General features: G+C 38.8%; 1 protein-coding gene across 1 annotated transcript in view; it reads right to left on the bottom strand.

The window, feature by feature from the left end:
* The window catches only part of PLCB4 (phospholipase C beta 4), a 1,792,792-nt gene that overhangs the window by 1,221,242 nt on the left and 554,725 nt on the right, over positions 1 to 16,825 (bottom strand). The window contains exons 6-7 of the mRNA XM_044056592.1: positions 9,870 to 9,949; positions 6,856 to 6,909 (exon numbers count right to left, since the gene is read on the bottom strand). Of these exons, the coding sequence (XP_043912527.1) occupies positions 6,856 to 6,909; positions 9,870 to 9,949 (134 nt within the window). The remainder of the gene's footprint in view (positions 1 to 6,855; positions 6,910 to 9,869; positions 9,950 to 16,825) is intronic.

Below are 16,825 nucleotides of genomic sequence, written 5' to 3'. Positions count from 1 at the left end.
TATGCAGTTATAATCCCTCTACCTAACGTCACTTCTCCTAATAGGCTGAAGGATTACAGACGTATTTTTACCTTGTGCCCTATTACCAAAATATTTGAAAAACTTTTATACAAGCAACTACTTACTCACATTACCAGCTATGGCCTGTTATGTGCACAGCATGGCTTTTGCAATGCCTTTGACACCTTTACTGCCCTGGTAATGGTCACTGCTTTATTTTCTGAAAAAAAAATATATATATATACTTATTTTCCCGCCTTTCTAAGCTAGTATAGTCCAGTTTTCAGGTTAGTGCTGAATTCAGGGCTGTGTTACAAATTTCTGTGTTTGCCCATACCTTACTTGGATAGAAGGAAGTTTCTCTGTTCACCTGTGAGACAGAGGAGCTTTGAGCAGCCTATCTGTCCCTGGAGGAGTGGTTTCTGCCCAGAAATTAGTAGTTTATTGGCCATTTTTGGGCTAATTTCTATCTAATTCATTTCCCTACTATAAAACCCACATTTGCGAGGTTTTTGCACTTGTATACAGCCCAGCAAGCTCCTGCCTGGTGCCCTGCAGAGTTCTACAGCAGCAGAGAGACAAAAGAGAGACTTTGGAGTGATTAAGTATAATTTTTCTGCATTTTCTTGCTGCCTTTAGCTAATTACACCTAAAACGCCGATTTTTTAGAGTTTCTGTGATTTAAAAAGCTTGTTCAGCTACATGTTGTACTTGTTTTACTGCCTGCAATTTAACAAAGTAATTTTTGTGTTTAAATTACCTGTTTAACTGTTGTAGGCTACACACTCAAGTATGATAGCCATTTCTGTGCATTTAAAGTGTTTTTCTGATTGTATCTGCTTTATTTTCTGAAAAAAAAAAAACAAAAAAAAATACTTGTTTTCCTGCCTTTCTAAGCTAGTATAGTCCAGTTTTCAGGTTAGTGCTGAATTCAGGGCTATGTTACAAGTTTCTGCGTTTGCCCATACCTTACTTGGATAGAAGGAAGTTTCTCTGTTCACCTGTGACAGAGAGGAGCTTTGAGCAGCCTATCTGTCCCTGGAGGAGTGGTTTCTGCCCAGAAATAAGTAGTTTATTGACCATTTTGAGCTAATTTCTATCTCTTTCATTTCCCTGCTATAATACCCGCATTTACGCAGTTTTGCGCCCCGGGCAGCGCCGGTTAGCTAGTGTATAACTATTCCCGGCTCCACAAAGTCTACTCTTCAATTTTTCCCTTGGAACTAGACACACTTTCAACTTAAGCACTCAAACCATTCACTTTCCAGCCTGGCACTTGCTCTAAACTCATAGCAAGCACTAATAAACCTTAGCACTAGACCTCCCTATACTGTAGAGAAGGACAAGGCTCTCTATTCGACCTTCTGTAGAGAAGGACAAGGATCTCTAGTCGACCTTGCCAGCCAATCAGGAAAACAGTTCACTGTACCTATCCAGGCATGTCCAAAGGGCAGTTTCAGGTGTACTCTCTGGTCCAACTGGTGAATCTGGGCATTTTGAGGCAGTGTTACAACTGCCTCATGTACATAGATAACCCTCTCCTCCTACCACCAAACACTAATACATGCAAGATATGCAATTATACAGCCAAACTGGAGGCTAAGCTCTCTCAACCCAAGACTGGACCAGACAGTCAAGAGGAGAAGGGAACTACTTGCATGATGCCACCAGTCTCACACCGACCTATGAAACCAGCCCCAGCAAAAAACTCACATAAATACACAAAAACATACTTGGAGGCTCTAAATAAAAATCTGCAAAAGCAAAAGAGACCTCCAAAGCAGACATTCAAGCAACCTCCACCCCCCAACACAAACCATGAAACATATACTTCACAAAACCAGTGTGCCACGCAATCACAGCCCTTAAGGCAAAATAACATACCCAACACACTAATAATTGGTGACTCTATAGTCAGGCACACTGACGTCCCACTCACTAGGCTGAACAAGGAGAAGGTTACTGTTAGCTGCCTGTCGGGTGCCAGGATCCACCAGATAACACAAGCACACAGGTCACTCCAGAACAAGTACAAATACGACTCTGTCATTGTCCATGTCGGTGTGAATGACCTGGGCTGTACCACCCTAGACTTCATGAAAAGAGACATGGAAGAGCTCTCTGATCACGTAGTTCAGGCTGGTATGACCCTGACCTTGAGTAGCATCCTGCCCTCACCAAGAATTATACCACGGTATAAAGAAAAAATTATCAATTTCAACAATTGGCTAAGCTTCTGGTGTCATTCAAAGGGGATCCAGTGTCTGTCAACCTGGGATGACATGTGCGACAAGCCACGCTGCTTTGCTAGAGATGGCTTGCACCTGTCACCCTTAGGCTTTCGAATACAAGGCTCTTGCCACCCCCATAGTGCCTTTTTTAGGCAAGGCTGAAAAGAAAAACCCACCACCGTAAATAGCACAAGTAACAAAAAACTGAGGGTAATGCTGCTCGATGCCAGAAGTCTAAACCTCAAAATGCATGCACTCGAAGCACTCCTCAGTATGGAGAAAATTGATATATGTGCAGTAACAGAAACCTGGTTTAAGGCTCCAGAGAGCACCCCAGCACTACCAGGCTACAGCTCATACCATACATTTCGGCCACAAAATTTGGACCGAAATACAAAAGGCGGGGACGTATCCATTTTTATCAAGGACACCCACAACTCCAGGTTAGTGGCACAGCACGATGCTTTATAGATCATCCATGTGCAACTAACAATGGGCAACACTGCAATTCAAATTGTAGCTTGCTACAGATCACCCACCATGTCCCAGGACCCCCATTCGGCATTTCTGGAAACATTGGGAAAAATAAAGGTCCTACCAAACACCCTGATATTGGGTGATTTCAATTACCCAAACATTAAGTGGGAGAACTACTCAAGTACTAACTCCCTTGCCCAACATTTCCTAGAATTTATAAACTCAAACGCCCTGGATCAACTGGTCAACACCCCCACCAGAGATGACAACATATTGGACCTGGTCATCACCAACATGGGCGACCAGTGTTCCACACTGGAGGTCAACCCCTCACTGGTTATATCTGACCATAAACTAATCACTCTAGATAGCCACATTCCACCCCCACCCCCGGTCAAAGAAACCACTGTAAAAAACTTTTCAAAAGCAAACTTCACTTTACTTAAGACCGAGGTGGAAAGTTTCAAAGCCCCCATGCTAAAGGATAACGCTGCCCAAACTGCAAAATCCTTTACTAATGCACTCTTTGAGCACCTACAAGAATGCATGGATCATGCTATCCCAAGCAAAACCAAGACTCACTCCTCCATGAAAAGGAAACCAGTCTGGTGGACACCTGCCATAAACAAGCTATACAATAGAAGGAGAAAACTAGTACAGAAAAGAGTAAAATCCCAAGAAGATAAGACATCCCTGATCAGTATCAGCAAGAAACTACGATCCCTCATAAAATCATCTAAGGCTACCGTCGAAAGAAAAATTGCCAAGGACTCCAAAGATACCACAAGGCATTCTTTAGCTATGTCAAGAATCTAAGTGGCAATTCTCAGATCTGCTCAGAGTTAGTGCAGAATGGCACAAAATACACTGAACTGACTGATATTGCCAACATCCTGGCAGACAGGTTAAGTGCAAACTTCACCCCCTCTCACCCCCAAAAGGGCCCATAACCATACCAGAAGAATGTAGTGCCCCTGAAATCACAGACACTCAGGTTAAAACAGCCTTCTCCAAAGCCAAGAACACAGCATCAATGGGACCGGACAGTGTCCCAGACTGCGTCCTACACGAGCTCAAAGATGAACTAACCCTTCACCTAAACACACTGTTCAAATTCAGCCTCTCTACAGGCTACATGCCCATAGAGTGGTGCACAGCAATGGTTATTCCGCTCCACAAAGGTGGAGCCACAACAGACCCCAGGAACTATCGCCCTATAAGCCTGACTAGCTTGGTCTGCAAGGCTATGGAGCGCATCATCATGGATCTCATTAACAGAGACATTAGGAACTTCCAAACACTGGTCCCTACTCAGTTCGGCTTTGTTAAGGGCAGGTCATGCCTCCCAAACCTGATGGACTTTTTTGAGACCATTACCAAGGCTATAGACAAGGGAAAGGTGATACACACAGCCTATCTAGACCTCGCAAAGGCCTTCAACACTATTCCCCATTCTGGTATTATAGACAAGCTCACCAGCCTGAACATAAACCCCTACGTTGCGAGATGGGTTGCCAACTGGTTCACGGACAGAACCCACATGGTAAGAGTTGCGGGAGCTAGGTCTGACTCTAAACCAGTTACAAGTGGCATTCCCCAGGGCTCAGTCCTAGTACCCCTCCTGTTTGGCAAATACTTCTCAGAGGTACAGGCAAGCACAGGAGGTCTATGGCTGACCATGTTCGCAGACGACTGCAAACTAGGGGCTATAACTGACCCTCCAGCTGACATAGACATCCTCCAAATGGGTCTCACTGAGACAGATACCTGGTGTCAAAACCATGGCCTCAACCTAAATGCCAAAAAGTGCATAGTCATCCCCTTGGGAAAAAACAAAGTACCCACAAACTACCACATAGGTGGTAGTTCCCTAAATAAGATAGACATAATAAGGGATCTGGGGACCCAAGTAGATAGTAATCTCTCCTTTGATAATCACATTGCCAAAGTGGTAAGAAAATCCTTCTATGTGGCCCACCTAATCACAAAAGGGTTTGCATCCAGATCAGAAGAGGTCATTGTGCCTCTCTATGCATCACTCATCAGACCCATCATAGAGTGCAACGCCCCATTTGGGATGAACCTTACATGACACCTGCAACTGCTGGAAAGACCACAGAAGTACCTCACCAAGAGGATCATTGGCCTCAAACAGATGTCCTATGCAGCTCGACTGAAGAAACTCCAGCTGTACTCAGCTGCATACCACCTACTCAGAGGTGATCTATGCCTGACATACAAGGCCATGTCCAACCCAGAATTGATGGACATGCTCCACCTAAAGAAAAACTTATCCTCTTGAGCCACACACTCTAAGGATCTAAACCTCACCACAACACTAAATAGGACATGCTGGAGGGATAGATTCCTGTCCCAGAGACTTTCCATGCTCTGGAACAAGATTCCGATCTACATTAGGCAGAGCTCCTTGCTAACACTTTTCAAGAGGAACCTTGACGAGTGGATGGGAAATAGAAAGTTTACTCCGGGGATCACTTGAATGGCTCTGCTGGACAGAGGCACAGGGAACTAATCTAAGGGGGCGGCGAAAGCCAACACAATTCCGGCTAGGCTTATAAATGCCTTTGGGCAGATAGCCCAGTACCTACCTATGAACCTATGATATCACTTATTGCAACCTGAATGAAGGACATATTAATGCAGGTCTCTTTGTTGACATGATGAGGGCTTTTGAAGTGTTCAAGCCTACCACTCTTCTAAACAGAATAAGAAGACTCAGCTTTGGAGATAACACTATCTCCTGGTTTTGCAGCTATCTAAAAGACAAAAGCTTCCAAGTCCATAGCAATGTCTCATCTTCTTCTGGTAAACTTAATACAGGGCTATGGTAAGGGTCTGTGCTGGGTTTTCTTCTCTCTCTTTTTGTCAATGATCTCCTACTAGAATTACCAAATCATAAAGTAGTAATATATGTTAGTGATATGCTGCTCCTGCAATCCAGTACTAACACCTCTGACCTACAAGCCAAGTTACATGGCAATTTCACCCAGTTTTGCACCTGCTCCACTACTTAAAAACTATTAATTAACCCCTGACTAGCACCCCCATAATGCTTAGAAACTTCCTAACATAACACTCCTATTAACAATCACAGACAATATATAGGAACACAATTGGGTAGGTTTGCACTGCTAGGTTTATAAAGACCCTGCTACTTGTTAGCTTAATATATATCTGTGAACCTACTGACCTAAGAAAATCAATGCCATGGCCTTGCCTCAGCCAGGAAATTATCCACTATTCCTTCTCTTCTCTTAAAAGATCTTAATGGGAACAGGATACCTAGTGTGACTGTAGAGAGGTACCCAGGCCTAATACTCAACCCTATTCTTCTTTTACCCCCTCCCACACACAAACACACACATATTTTATAACTAATAAAGTCCTTGCTCAATTAAAAATACATTAAAAGATCAGTTACCTCCTTTCACCTACTGCTTGCAGGGCCATTGCTATAAGTATTTTTATACCCAAACTCTAATATGGCCTTAATTTTCTTATCATGCATTCAGCCCACTATACTCATAGAAAAAAGACATCTGAGAGTATAGTCTGCAGATTCCCAGATATAACATTGCAATTTGCTATAAATTCCAAAAAGCTTTCAGTGCTTCAAGGTGCTAAAACACAGGCAATGCTCCCCACCCCACCCTTTAAGAGTGAAACTACCCTTACAAGACAACCCTTATGTACTCAGATGTACATAGGGCAACAATTTCACTCTGTTACCCCTCCACTTAAAACTGCTGTGCATGAGAGAACATTCTCTGTGCTGGTACCTACCACGAGTACATTACATTACAGTACAATTGGTGAGTGTCACAGCTTTGTCCTGAGGTAAGACTTACTTACTCAGGCAATAGACTATTCTTGTCCTCATTCTGTGCCAGGAAACTTTTGGTCACTCTACATGAAGACCACCACCAAATTCATGACCACTGCTGGTTTCCCAAAAGACTGGACTTATTAGTTAAACACATGCCAAATGAGTTGCAATCAAGGTTCATCAGTGTGTAACAGCAAACCATGATATAGAAACCTGCTGAAAGTACAGAACTGTGGTACTCAAGACAGTAAAGAAATAACTATGAAAAATAACTAAGAAAGTAGACATTCTCTCACTTACCTCCTGACAGGAATTTTTCCATTGGTGTTTGTTAGAAATGACAGTTTCATCCAGCTGAAAACAAGTACACATACAACATAAGATTATTTTGCAGTTGGTTTATAGTTGTTTGACAGTTCCATCTATAGGAAAACAAATGTTATAAAAAAGCAAAATAAAACAAAAAAGATTATTTTGGAATTTATCTTTAGTTCTCTGCTTAGGGCTTTGCTATTTCTGTTTTTCTTGTTCTTGTCTGGCTTTGACAGCATGCTTTAGATGATTTTTTATTAGCTTTTCCACTGTGCTACTAATGCTAAAACCTACAGTGCTAATAATGCATCTATTCATAGTTACATTTTCTTATAGTATATCTCATCAGGTCTGCTTGAATCCCTTCTTTTTTGCATTTAACATGTCTTACTGACATTTGCTATTGGTAACAAGGGTCAGTTTTAGTCCAACCTGCTGTCTGATTGAAAAAACAAATAAAAGAAGAAAAAAAAATAGTTACCATGTTGAAACATATCCACTCTGAACATTTTTCTTTTGGAAAGCGTGATTTAATAAATAGTTGTGTGATTTCATTCTAAAGTATTATACCAGACTTCATCAGAACAAATTCTATCAAAGCCATCAAAATGTTTAAATACATGTACCACAATCACACAGTGAACAAATATAAGTCATATGACTAAAAAGGTTACTAAGAAAACCAATGAGCATCTAATAAACATGTAAATATAAACAAGTATTTTATATGATATTAAAACTTAGCCTATTACAATATATAGATTAGATATAAAAAATATAACTTATTCCTACACAATTTTAAAACACCAGTTATAGAAATGTGATCATTTAGTCTAGATAATGTTTCAGCCCAGAGTCGTAACTGACAAACTTATTCATTCTCTTTTATAATAATATCATTCTATACCCTTGGATTGGTTTGAACTTTGTCAACAATAAAAAAACTTAAATTTTATAAAACCATGCACCTATATGCATGCTTAAAGTACATTTGTAAGACCTCCTCCTGCACTATTATACCAGTGTTCATACATATATTCTAATAGTTTCACCCACATAATTGCAAGAACAAACCTGCCATACTGTTAAATAAACTAAGGCATTTTTAACAAGTTTCTGTCCCTTTCCTTAGTGACAATGACTGTTCATCAAATCAATAGCTCGGTTCATTGTCTTTCAGTAAATTAAAAGCTGCAGGCAATCTTTTTATCTTTAGCAAACAAAGAAACAAAAATAGAAATAACTCTCTTCTGGCTTGCTAAAGTACTGTTGTACATATTAATTTCTAAATACATTCTTTTGTTACTGGTTTATCTCTAGAACTCTGCCTATTAGAAGTAATTGAAGATGAATCCAGCAACCAAATCCAAAAAAACCCCCAAAAAACAAACAAACAAAAAAAATGGAGTTACCAAGAAAGTCCGGATTGCAGGAACACACAAGAATATTTGCACAGAATTGGTTGGGTTCCTTTCACAGATGGCTTATGATTTCAGTCTCTCGTTTGTTTACATTTGTGACCCAATGAGATAACAGAATTTGATGACAATTGAAATGAAAGTGGAACAGTGGAATGCACCATCAATTAATGATCAAACGTAGGATGCTCCATGAAATGCAATGCACTTGAGTAATAAGAGCAAGCAACACTGACAATTTCTAAAGTGAAGGAAAAAACACCTGCCTTGACCCCCCCCCACTGTATCCAGGTCCAGAACAAAGTTCCCACTTGTATCCCTGAACTATAAGAAAGGAAATGTTAGGACATGTAGAAGGTGAAGAAAAGGGAATGCATTCTTCTGACAACCATTTCTTAACTTTTGTAATAGATTAATGGGTCAGGAGTATGGCACTGAAGGTATGATGTGAAGGAATCTAAGGAGACAAATGGGGGAAGTTAAGGAAGGAAGGATTCTCAGTGGATATCTTTGAACATAGTAAGATGGATGTACAGGACAGGGTGGTGACAGACTGGGTATGGGAGAATGAAGATTTGTGGTTTATACCAGAGTCTGTTGGAGAGAAACAGAAGAAAAAGAGCCAGGTAGGGAATATGGCAGCATTATGGATTGCAAGTCATCTCTCCACAGGCATGAGAGGGGATGAAATGAGAAGACGTATATAGTCCGAGACTTAGTGCAGCAAGGGCTACATGACTGTTATACTTTAGGCTAATGAGGCAGAGTTGTGAAAATGGAGAAGGGGGGTGACAGGAGGGGAACAGGAGGAGATCATGAAGTTGTATCAGCGCTTGAGAACAGTAGGATCAAGGTGGGATAAGCAAATAAAAAGTATACGCAGGTACTTGTTTACATACCAAATGCTCTGACCAGAGGTTCAAAACAGATGGTAAGTGCTGGCGATGCAGGAATGAGGGTTTGGGGTCAGGCATATGTTCATGAAATATGAATCAGCTAGGAATGTGTGACAGAAAGTGATGGAAGGCTAAAACATTATCTCTCTCATGCAATACCGCTAATGTTTTGTATATTTTTCTAAAGTGTCTTACCTAGGGATTTTTGAGAGTTATATCTATTAATATTTGGGAAAGCACCAGTTAGTTTAGATTTGTCTGAAAGGAGTTTGACATAGCCCTGGCCAACTTTTCTGTAGATTGCATGCCAGCTCAATTTTTTGCTAAAAAGGAGCCACGGATCCAGCATGATCTGCTTGGTCAAAAAACAGAATAAATAAATTCCCCTGGATAAGTGAAAAATTGGAAATGTAATTACAGTTTATTGTTTGCATATGCCTATAACTAACTGCATGAGAATATGATGAGTAAGATTTGTAAAGTCTAGCCATGAGCTAAGATACTGTAGTGACTATGTAGTTGGAGTCTACTAAACAATAATAATTATGTTATAGACCATAACAAAGCAAAATATAAATTTAGCAAAAAAAAAAAAGAACTAGTGCTGCTACTACTATTGCTACTACTGATGCTACTACTACTATGAATAATAATAATAGTAATACAGAAATATAAATAAAACACTCACTGTTTCTTGAGGCATGTCATTGGGCTGACATTATTCGCTCTGAAATTATGAATAATAGATCGCAAGCCATCTGTCCATTGCTGAAAAAAATAATGACAATAAATAAAATTATAAATGTTACTTTTAGTCAGCTATTTCTTTTGTTCAATAGCATTGCATTATAAAATTATATTAACTTGGCAGATTACTTACTAACTTTTTATTTAAGTTAACAATACTTTCAATAAAAATGGCTAAGCCCAACATCTCTCTGTGTAAAGAAAAAGAAAAAGGATGCAGTTTAAGGGACTATTTTTTACTAAATAACCATCTTATTTACAATGAATAAAGTAAAACACGGGAAAAAGTGAAATATAAGAAAGTAGAATAATAAGGACTGGTAAAAAGGGAAAGGATCTAAGTATGGTTTGGATAGATTACAAAAAAAAAAAGAACATTTGACAGCATCCCACATACATGGGTAATGGAATGCTTACAGATGTATTAGTACACACTACATTGATCAATTACATTGCAGTGAGTATAAAACAGTGGCCAACCACTTTGCATCTAAGCTATGACAAAGGACAAATTACTGTCCCAGGGATAAAATTCAAAGGGGGATATTCCAGGGTGATTCTTTGTCAAAGCTGCCGTTTTGTCTTGCCCTTAACTCATTAAGCTATTAACTTAATAGATTAGGCTATGGCTGTAGTTTAACTCCAAGAAACAAACCTTAAAGCTATCTCATCAAAGATGATACAATAATGGCACTGGGTCTTGATAAATGTGCAAAAGCAACATTTAAAAAAGAAAGCGGCAGTACCAAGAAAATATCTGCCTTAGGAATGTGAGACAAAGGATGGATTGTATAAATGTTTGGAAATGGGTGGAAGGGACAGCAATAAAATATGAACAAATTATTTATTCACCGGGAAAGTGCGACTTGGAACAAAGCCAGGTTTTCAGCTGAGGCCCGGGGAGAAATGCTCCAGACGCATGTCTTTGAAATAGTCATGAAATATCTTTGAAAATAAAGCTGAGTGAGGAATACTTTAGAAGACTAAGGTTAATATTGAAATGTCTCTTGACATCTATGAATAAAGCCCAAATGGTAAATCAGTTTACTCTTCCTGTTCTACCATAGAACTTTGTCGTGTTGACTGCCCCCAAAATATTGAATCAGTTGGAAATGAAAACAAGAAAAATGCTTCATGCTTATCAAATGATATATAAAGACCATAGCATGCCAAAATTATATATCCCTCACTCTGAAGAAAGTACGAGCCTCTTCAAAATTGACTACATGCATAGATAATGCAGTTGTGGAGAACAGTATACCTATCTGCTGACTTCATCAGAGCCAAACATAGTGAAAGTTTTAAAGCAGGAGAAGTCTAATACGACATATTTGCTTATTTTAGCATCTGCATTTCAGAATAAAGTGGGAAAAGAAATCAAATCAGAAGGTGACAAAAATAACACAGCAACTAAAAGTGCAAAAAAAAAAAGTATATAAAGAAAATACTCAGAAGAGAAGGAAAGAAAACTGAAATAGAAGACATCTGTAACAACCTCATGCTGACCGAGATTTGATGCAGGGATGGTTAAGGAGAGATTAACTGAAACCAAAAGAAGAAAGGCTTATAATGGTGACCCAAAATAGTGGGCTGTGTACACTCTAGCTTACAAAGTTAATTGAAAAATGGGAGAAAGGCAAAAATGTAGGTTCTGTAAAACAGAACGGGAAACAGTTGCACATCTTGCTGCTGGATGTGAAAAATGAATGGCAAAGTTCATGTATGCTGAAAGGTACAATAATGTGGCAAGACTGCTGCACTGGGGTTCTATGTATCTGTGTGTGTGTGTGTGTGTGTGTGTGTGTGTGTGTGTGTGTGTGTGTGTGTGTGTGTGTGTGTGTAAAATGCCTCAGTTAGGTATATCTGGTGGTTAATGTTATTCAGGCTCAAACACTGCACCTTAGGTACAAGGGGCAAGAGTCTGAATTCTCTACCCATGCCACCACTTGTTTATGATTCAAGGAGTTGAGTCCATAGCTCTCAACTGTCCAGATTTTCACAGAATGTTTAGCTCATACTTTTGGTCTGTTCCTCTTAAAATGTGTGGCTTTCTGGCAAATCTGTGAGAAATTAATTCACTAAATAATGATAGCCATTTAAGTTTCAGTTTTCCTATCTCGAATTGCATGGTAACACAAAACATTTTATTCTAGCAACTTTCTAAGATTATACAAGCAATGTTTAAAATATATCCCTGATTTTGGGCCTTTGTCCCCCACCCAATACATTTTGACTTTTTCCAGATTTCTTGTGTTGCAAAGTTGAGAGAGCTAGTTGAGTGTCAAGTGAATTTAAGAAGGAGGTGAGAGCTTCAGGAGAAGAGTAGTTTAGTGCTGCTTATGCCAAGTCTGTTTGCATTGTTAGTAGCACAACAGATAGTATACTTGCTTTTGATGCAGAAGGCTGTGGGTTCTACTCCCACAGTATGTAAATGGGTTGCTGATACTGTACTGTGTTGGACTTTAATTTCATGCCCCTGACGTCTACATAATCCCCTTCTTCTATATATATATACAATAGGGGCAGCTGCCACATTTAAAAGTACCCAGATTTCTATTCAATTTAATTTTTTCTTTCTCCAAAATATTTTTCCAATTTATGCCCCTCCTGTAAATAATCTTCGGACTTGTTCCTATTTTACCAACCAAGTCCCTTTTACCTGAGATGAAATTCCGAAGAACAATAATAGATGCAATTGTCAATCTAAAATGGTTGTGTACCTGGCTAGATGTCAAGAATGCCCTTCATTCTATACAGGAAAAACAGAACGAAAATTACGTGAAAGGAACACCTATATAGTATTTCCAGGAATAAGGGCAAAAATGCCCTAGGAAAACATGTCAGTCTGAACCCAGGGCACACTTCTAAATTTTGGATAATACAGCAGATGCGGCCTAACCCCAATAGGTGGTCCAATGACAGTAATGTTGGAATTATCTGAATTGTTGTGGCAAATACACCTGGATGCATATATACTACCAGGTTTAAATGACAAGTTCTATCCACAGCATCTTAAAATTGAAAATTTTAAAAAGATAATATTTATGAGTAGTTGAATAGGAATTTAGATTTTCATATTCATGTTCTTACTCATGTTTAACATTTATTTGTTTTTTAAAAAAAGTTTTAGTCTTGCTTTTGTATGAGAAAAGTCTGAGTAATATAAGTGTTCTTATGTAGAAAGTACTTTAAATTCTTGATTGGTCTTTTGATCACATAACTAGTAAGGGAGGGTATTTTAAGCACAATTTCCTTTAGTAACAGCGTATCTGAAGAAGTTCATGTATAGAACTGGACAAAAAGTGCTTTACACAAATAAATTTATTTTGATTTAAAGTTACATGTGGACTCCGGTCTACCTGCCTGCCTGGAACTTATTTAGATTTTGTTCATCAGTTTGCTTTTTGCAGTTGTTTATCTAGTTGGTATGAACCTGTTATCAATTTCCCATTCATTCCCTATGGCAAGATTATGAGCTTATTTTTTAACAAAACATAGGCAATTTATTCTGTAAGGGCAACAGGCACTTTATTTGTAGATGAAACAATGAAATAGAAAGTTGTTTGCTAGCAGCAACCTCTTCATTAGTTACAGATCTCTTTAATGTGAAATTATGTAGATGACTTTTACCTCTGCAGAGATTGTGCATATTTACTGATATTGGTGGATTGTAATGGCAGAAGTTTAAGTAGACTTTTATGATGCAAATTCTCTGAATAGGGCAGTTTTGTCATTATTGGTTCATACATTTTGTTTCATTGCTTACTGGAAAAATGTTCAAAACAAATTTAAAACACGCTCAAACAATTGTGCTGTATTATATAAGGAATATAATTTAATACAATCGGGAAGGCGAATCAAAGAACACATGAATGTTTGCATGGTCTTAAATATATCTGCAAGGTAAACTTGACACTAGCCAGATGCATTTTCTTTGAATGTGGGTTTCAATGAATGTGAGTTTCAAGGGCAGAGAAGTTTTAATGTTAAAGGAGTACAACAGGTTTGTAAAATACTTTCCTCAACTTCTCTGCCATTTTCGTCCCTATTTACAGCTTCCTGCATAAACAAATAAGAAAGCAGCGTTTAGAAAATATTAATTCCTCCTGAGTTCGGTAATCCAACCCTACCTTAGCGTACAGGAATGTTTACACTTTTAAAAACATTCTCTCGCGTTTTACTTAAGCCTGCTGGAGTCCCCCAATTACTGATGTCATCACGGCCAGGCAGTGGAAGTATATTTTTTTTAACATTTCCCTCCCCCGAAGTGATATCACCATGGCCGGCCTCTGCTTCTTGGTCAAACCCACCCATTCTTTCATGTCACAGCTGCCTGGTCCTTCCCCCAGCCTTGGAATACTCAAATTTAGCTGCAGGTGGTAGAGAAGTTCCTTTCGTGTTCGTGTTTCTAGTACACAGTATTTTCCAGACGGAACATGTTTTTCCAAGCCTTGCCTGTATTAGCTTACCCTCGTGGCCTGATTTATTTGTAAGTAAACTTTTTTTAAAATATAATTCACGATAGTAGCCGATTAATTTCTTCTGCCTTGCTTTCTTTTGCTGAGAATAAGGGTTTACAATGAGTGTGTGTGTGTGTGTGTGTGTGTGTGTGTGTGTGTGTGTGTGTGTGTGTGTGTGTGTGTGTGTGTGTGTATTTTTTTTACACTCGCTAAGCTGTTTTTTTTTTTTGGTTTTTGTAAAACTCACTTAGCTTAACGAGTGTAACAGAAGGGCTAGCTAGATCTTGATCGCACAGTTTTGCACAGTCAGTTTTTAGCAAACATAAGTGACATCAGTCGTGTAAAAGGTGAGTAGTATTGGCAGTTTTTAAAAGGAGGATATGCATCTAGTTAGCATGTTGTAACATTCACTTTAAAGGTTAATGGTTGGTGCTAGTTGCAAGCTTGTGTTATCAGTGCCGCCAGCTGAGCGGATTCAGGATTGCAGACCCTTTAAACTGCGGTTAGGTCTAGGTATTTCTTTTTTTTTTGGAAACTTTTAAGAGTTGGGAGTTACGGGATTGCTTGTATGGCGTAAGGAGGGGCTGTATGTTTGTGTTTTTTGTTGTACGCATTTTTTACACAGTCCATTATCCTTTTGAATTCTTTTAGCCACAAGAAAACAGGAAGTCGCTACTATTCGATCTAAATTTCCAAACAAACTACCGGTGAGTGCACTGGGTCATTAGTTACACAACTTGCCCTGCTTTTTCCCCCGGTTAGTTTAATGTTAAAACGAAGAAGACACATGTTTAAGCTGGAATTATTATGTTTATGATGGTAATACTGGAAAAAGGACCACAGCGTCTTTCGATGATTTGGTTATCAACCTGTTTTGCAGTGATGCTTGATTTAAGGGTGTATTTAATTGATCATTGTCTTTTGAAACCAGGGACACTTTCTATTTTAGTTATTATTCAGATTTTACTGAAAGTTAACGGAGCAGTAGTTTTTGTATCACAACGCACTTTTCGTATACTAAACGACATGGAACGTTAGTGTCTTCTGGTTGCTGCTTGACATAATCTTTATGACTTAACAAGAGAAAACCTGTTGGGGGGGGGGCATTAAATGTGAGTCCAAGTCTGAGACCTCTGCAGAAGTGGGATCCCCACCCACATAACTACATATCACCACGTAGTTCTGTACTTGTTACTTTCAATTATTTACTGCAGACTTGTATGACAATTAAGAGCTATTCGCGTGGTTTTCAGGGACAGGGGCCCTCTTCAAATAGTAGTAATTGATCAGCTGAAAATTGACAGAATAAGTGTATGAATTAAAATGTATTTTCTGAGGCAAAAGAAACTGTGGAACTATATGCCTAGTAGTCTTGAGTTTTCATTGTGAGACTGTATTGATTTGTTTAGCAGGTTCTATCAGTGTTTGTGCTATAAAATTTTAAATAAAAGTTTTAAATGAAATCCAAATAATCATTGTAGAAATAAAACATAAGCAGTATGCACATTACAGTGTTTATGGTAAATGGGGAGAAATAGCCAAGTAATGGGACACTGGAATGGCGGCAGGGGGAGGGCTGTGTATGGGGGCCCCATTTGACCATGATCTTGAGGGGGGGGCAGCAAACTCAAAAACACCCCCAGGCGGCATAAACTCTAGCTATGCCACTGCAATACAGAACTAGCTGAGAAGCATTGGAGACATGAAGCACAAAGCATTCTTGACAATGACAAAGTTTGTATTACATGGGATCATTCATTACCAACAGTTCATAAAAATATATGCAAGAAAAGTAGACATAGAATAAAAGACAAAAGTATCAGTGATCATTGAAATTGCTACACCCAGTAATTATATTGTCTTATATTGACACAAAGTCTTAAAATAGTGTGATTTGCAAGCATAAATGAGCAGTGTGGAACAATGATACCCAGATTGTTCCAGTATTAGTACAGGCAGCAAGACTAACAAAAAGAATGCCCAATCAAACTTAAACATGTCACCAATACATGTAACCCCTATATGAACTACAAAGGGAGGTAATTATGGGCACATTGTGCGTGCTGAGAAGAGCACTCTTGGTTAACATCAAAAACTGAAGTAATACTGATTTCATTAACTTTATTATGCCCTGACTTAGGAATAGGGTCCATTCCTGTCAAGATATGTACAAAACCTAAGCATCTGTAGACATTAAACTGGTGATTAACTTGTGAGTATATTTATGATTTTCATGTCTTGAAACCATTTCAGTTTTCTGATCCATCTCTTTCCATCTTGACTTAATACCAGTTGTTAAGTACCCTCATTCTCTGCTTGCACTTATAATTATACAGACTCCCACTCAGCAAACATCTTCATTACTCTCACAGAAGATCTATTTCTGCACTCTGGCAGTGTCATAGTATCTCTGTCTTTTATCTTTATTTCTTCCTTT

The sequence above is a fragment of the Protopterus annectens genome, chromosome 1.part2 (assembly GCF_019279795.1).
Source record: "Protopterus annectens isolate FY-2018-M chromosome 1.part2, PAN1.0, whole genome shotgun sequence".
In the NCBI taxonomy this organism is placed as follows: domain Eukaryota; kingdom Metazoa; phylum Chordata; order Ceratodontiformes; family Protopteridae; genus Protopterus; species Protopterus annectens.
The sequence above is the reverse complement of the archived record's forward strand: the minus strand, read 5'-3'. Positions and strand labels throughout refer to the sequence as shown.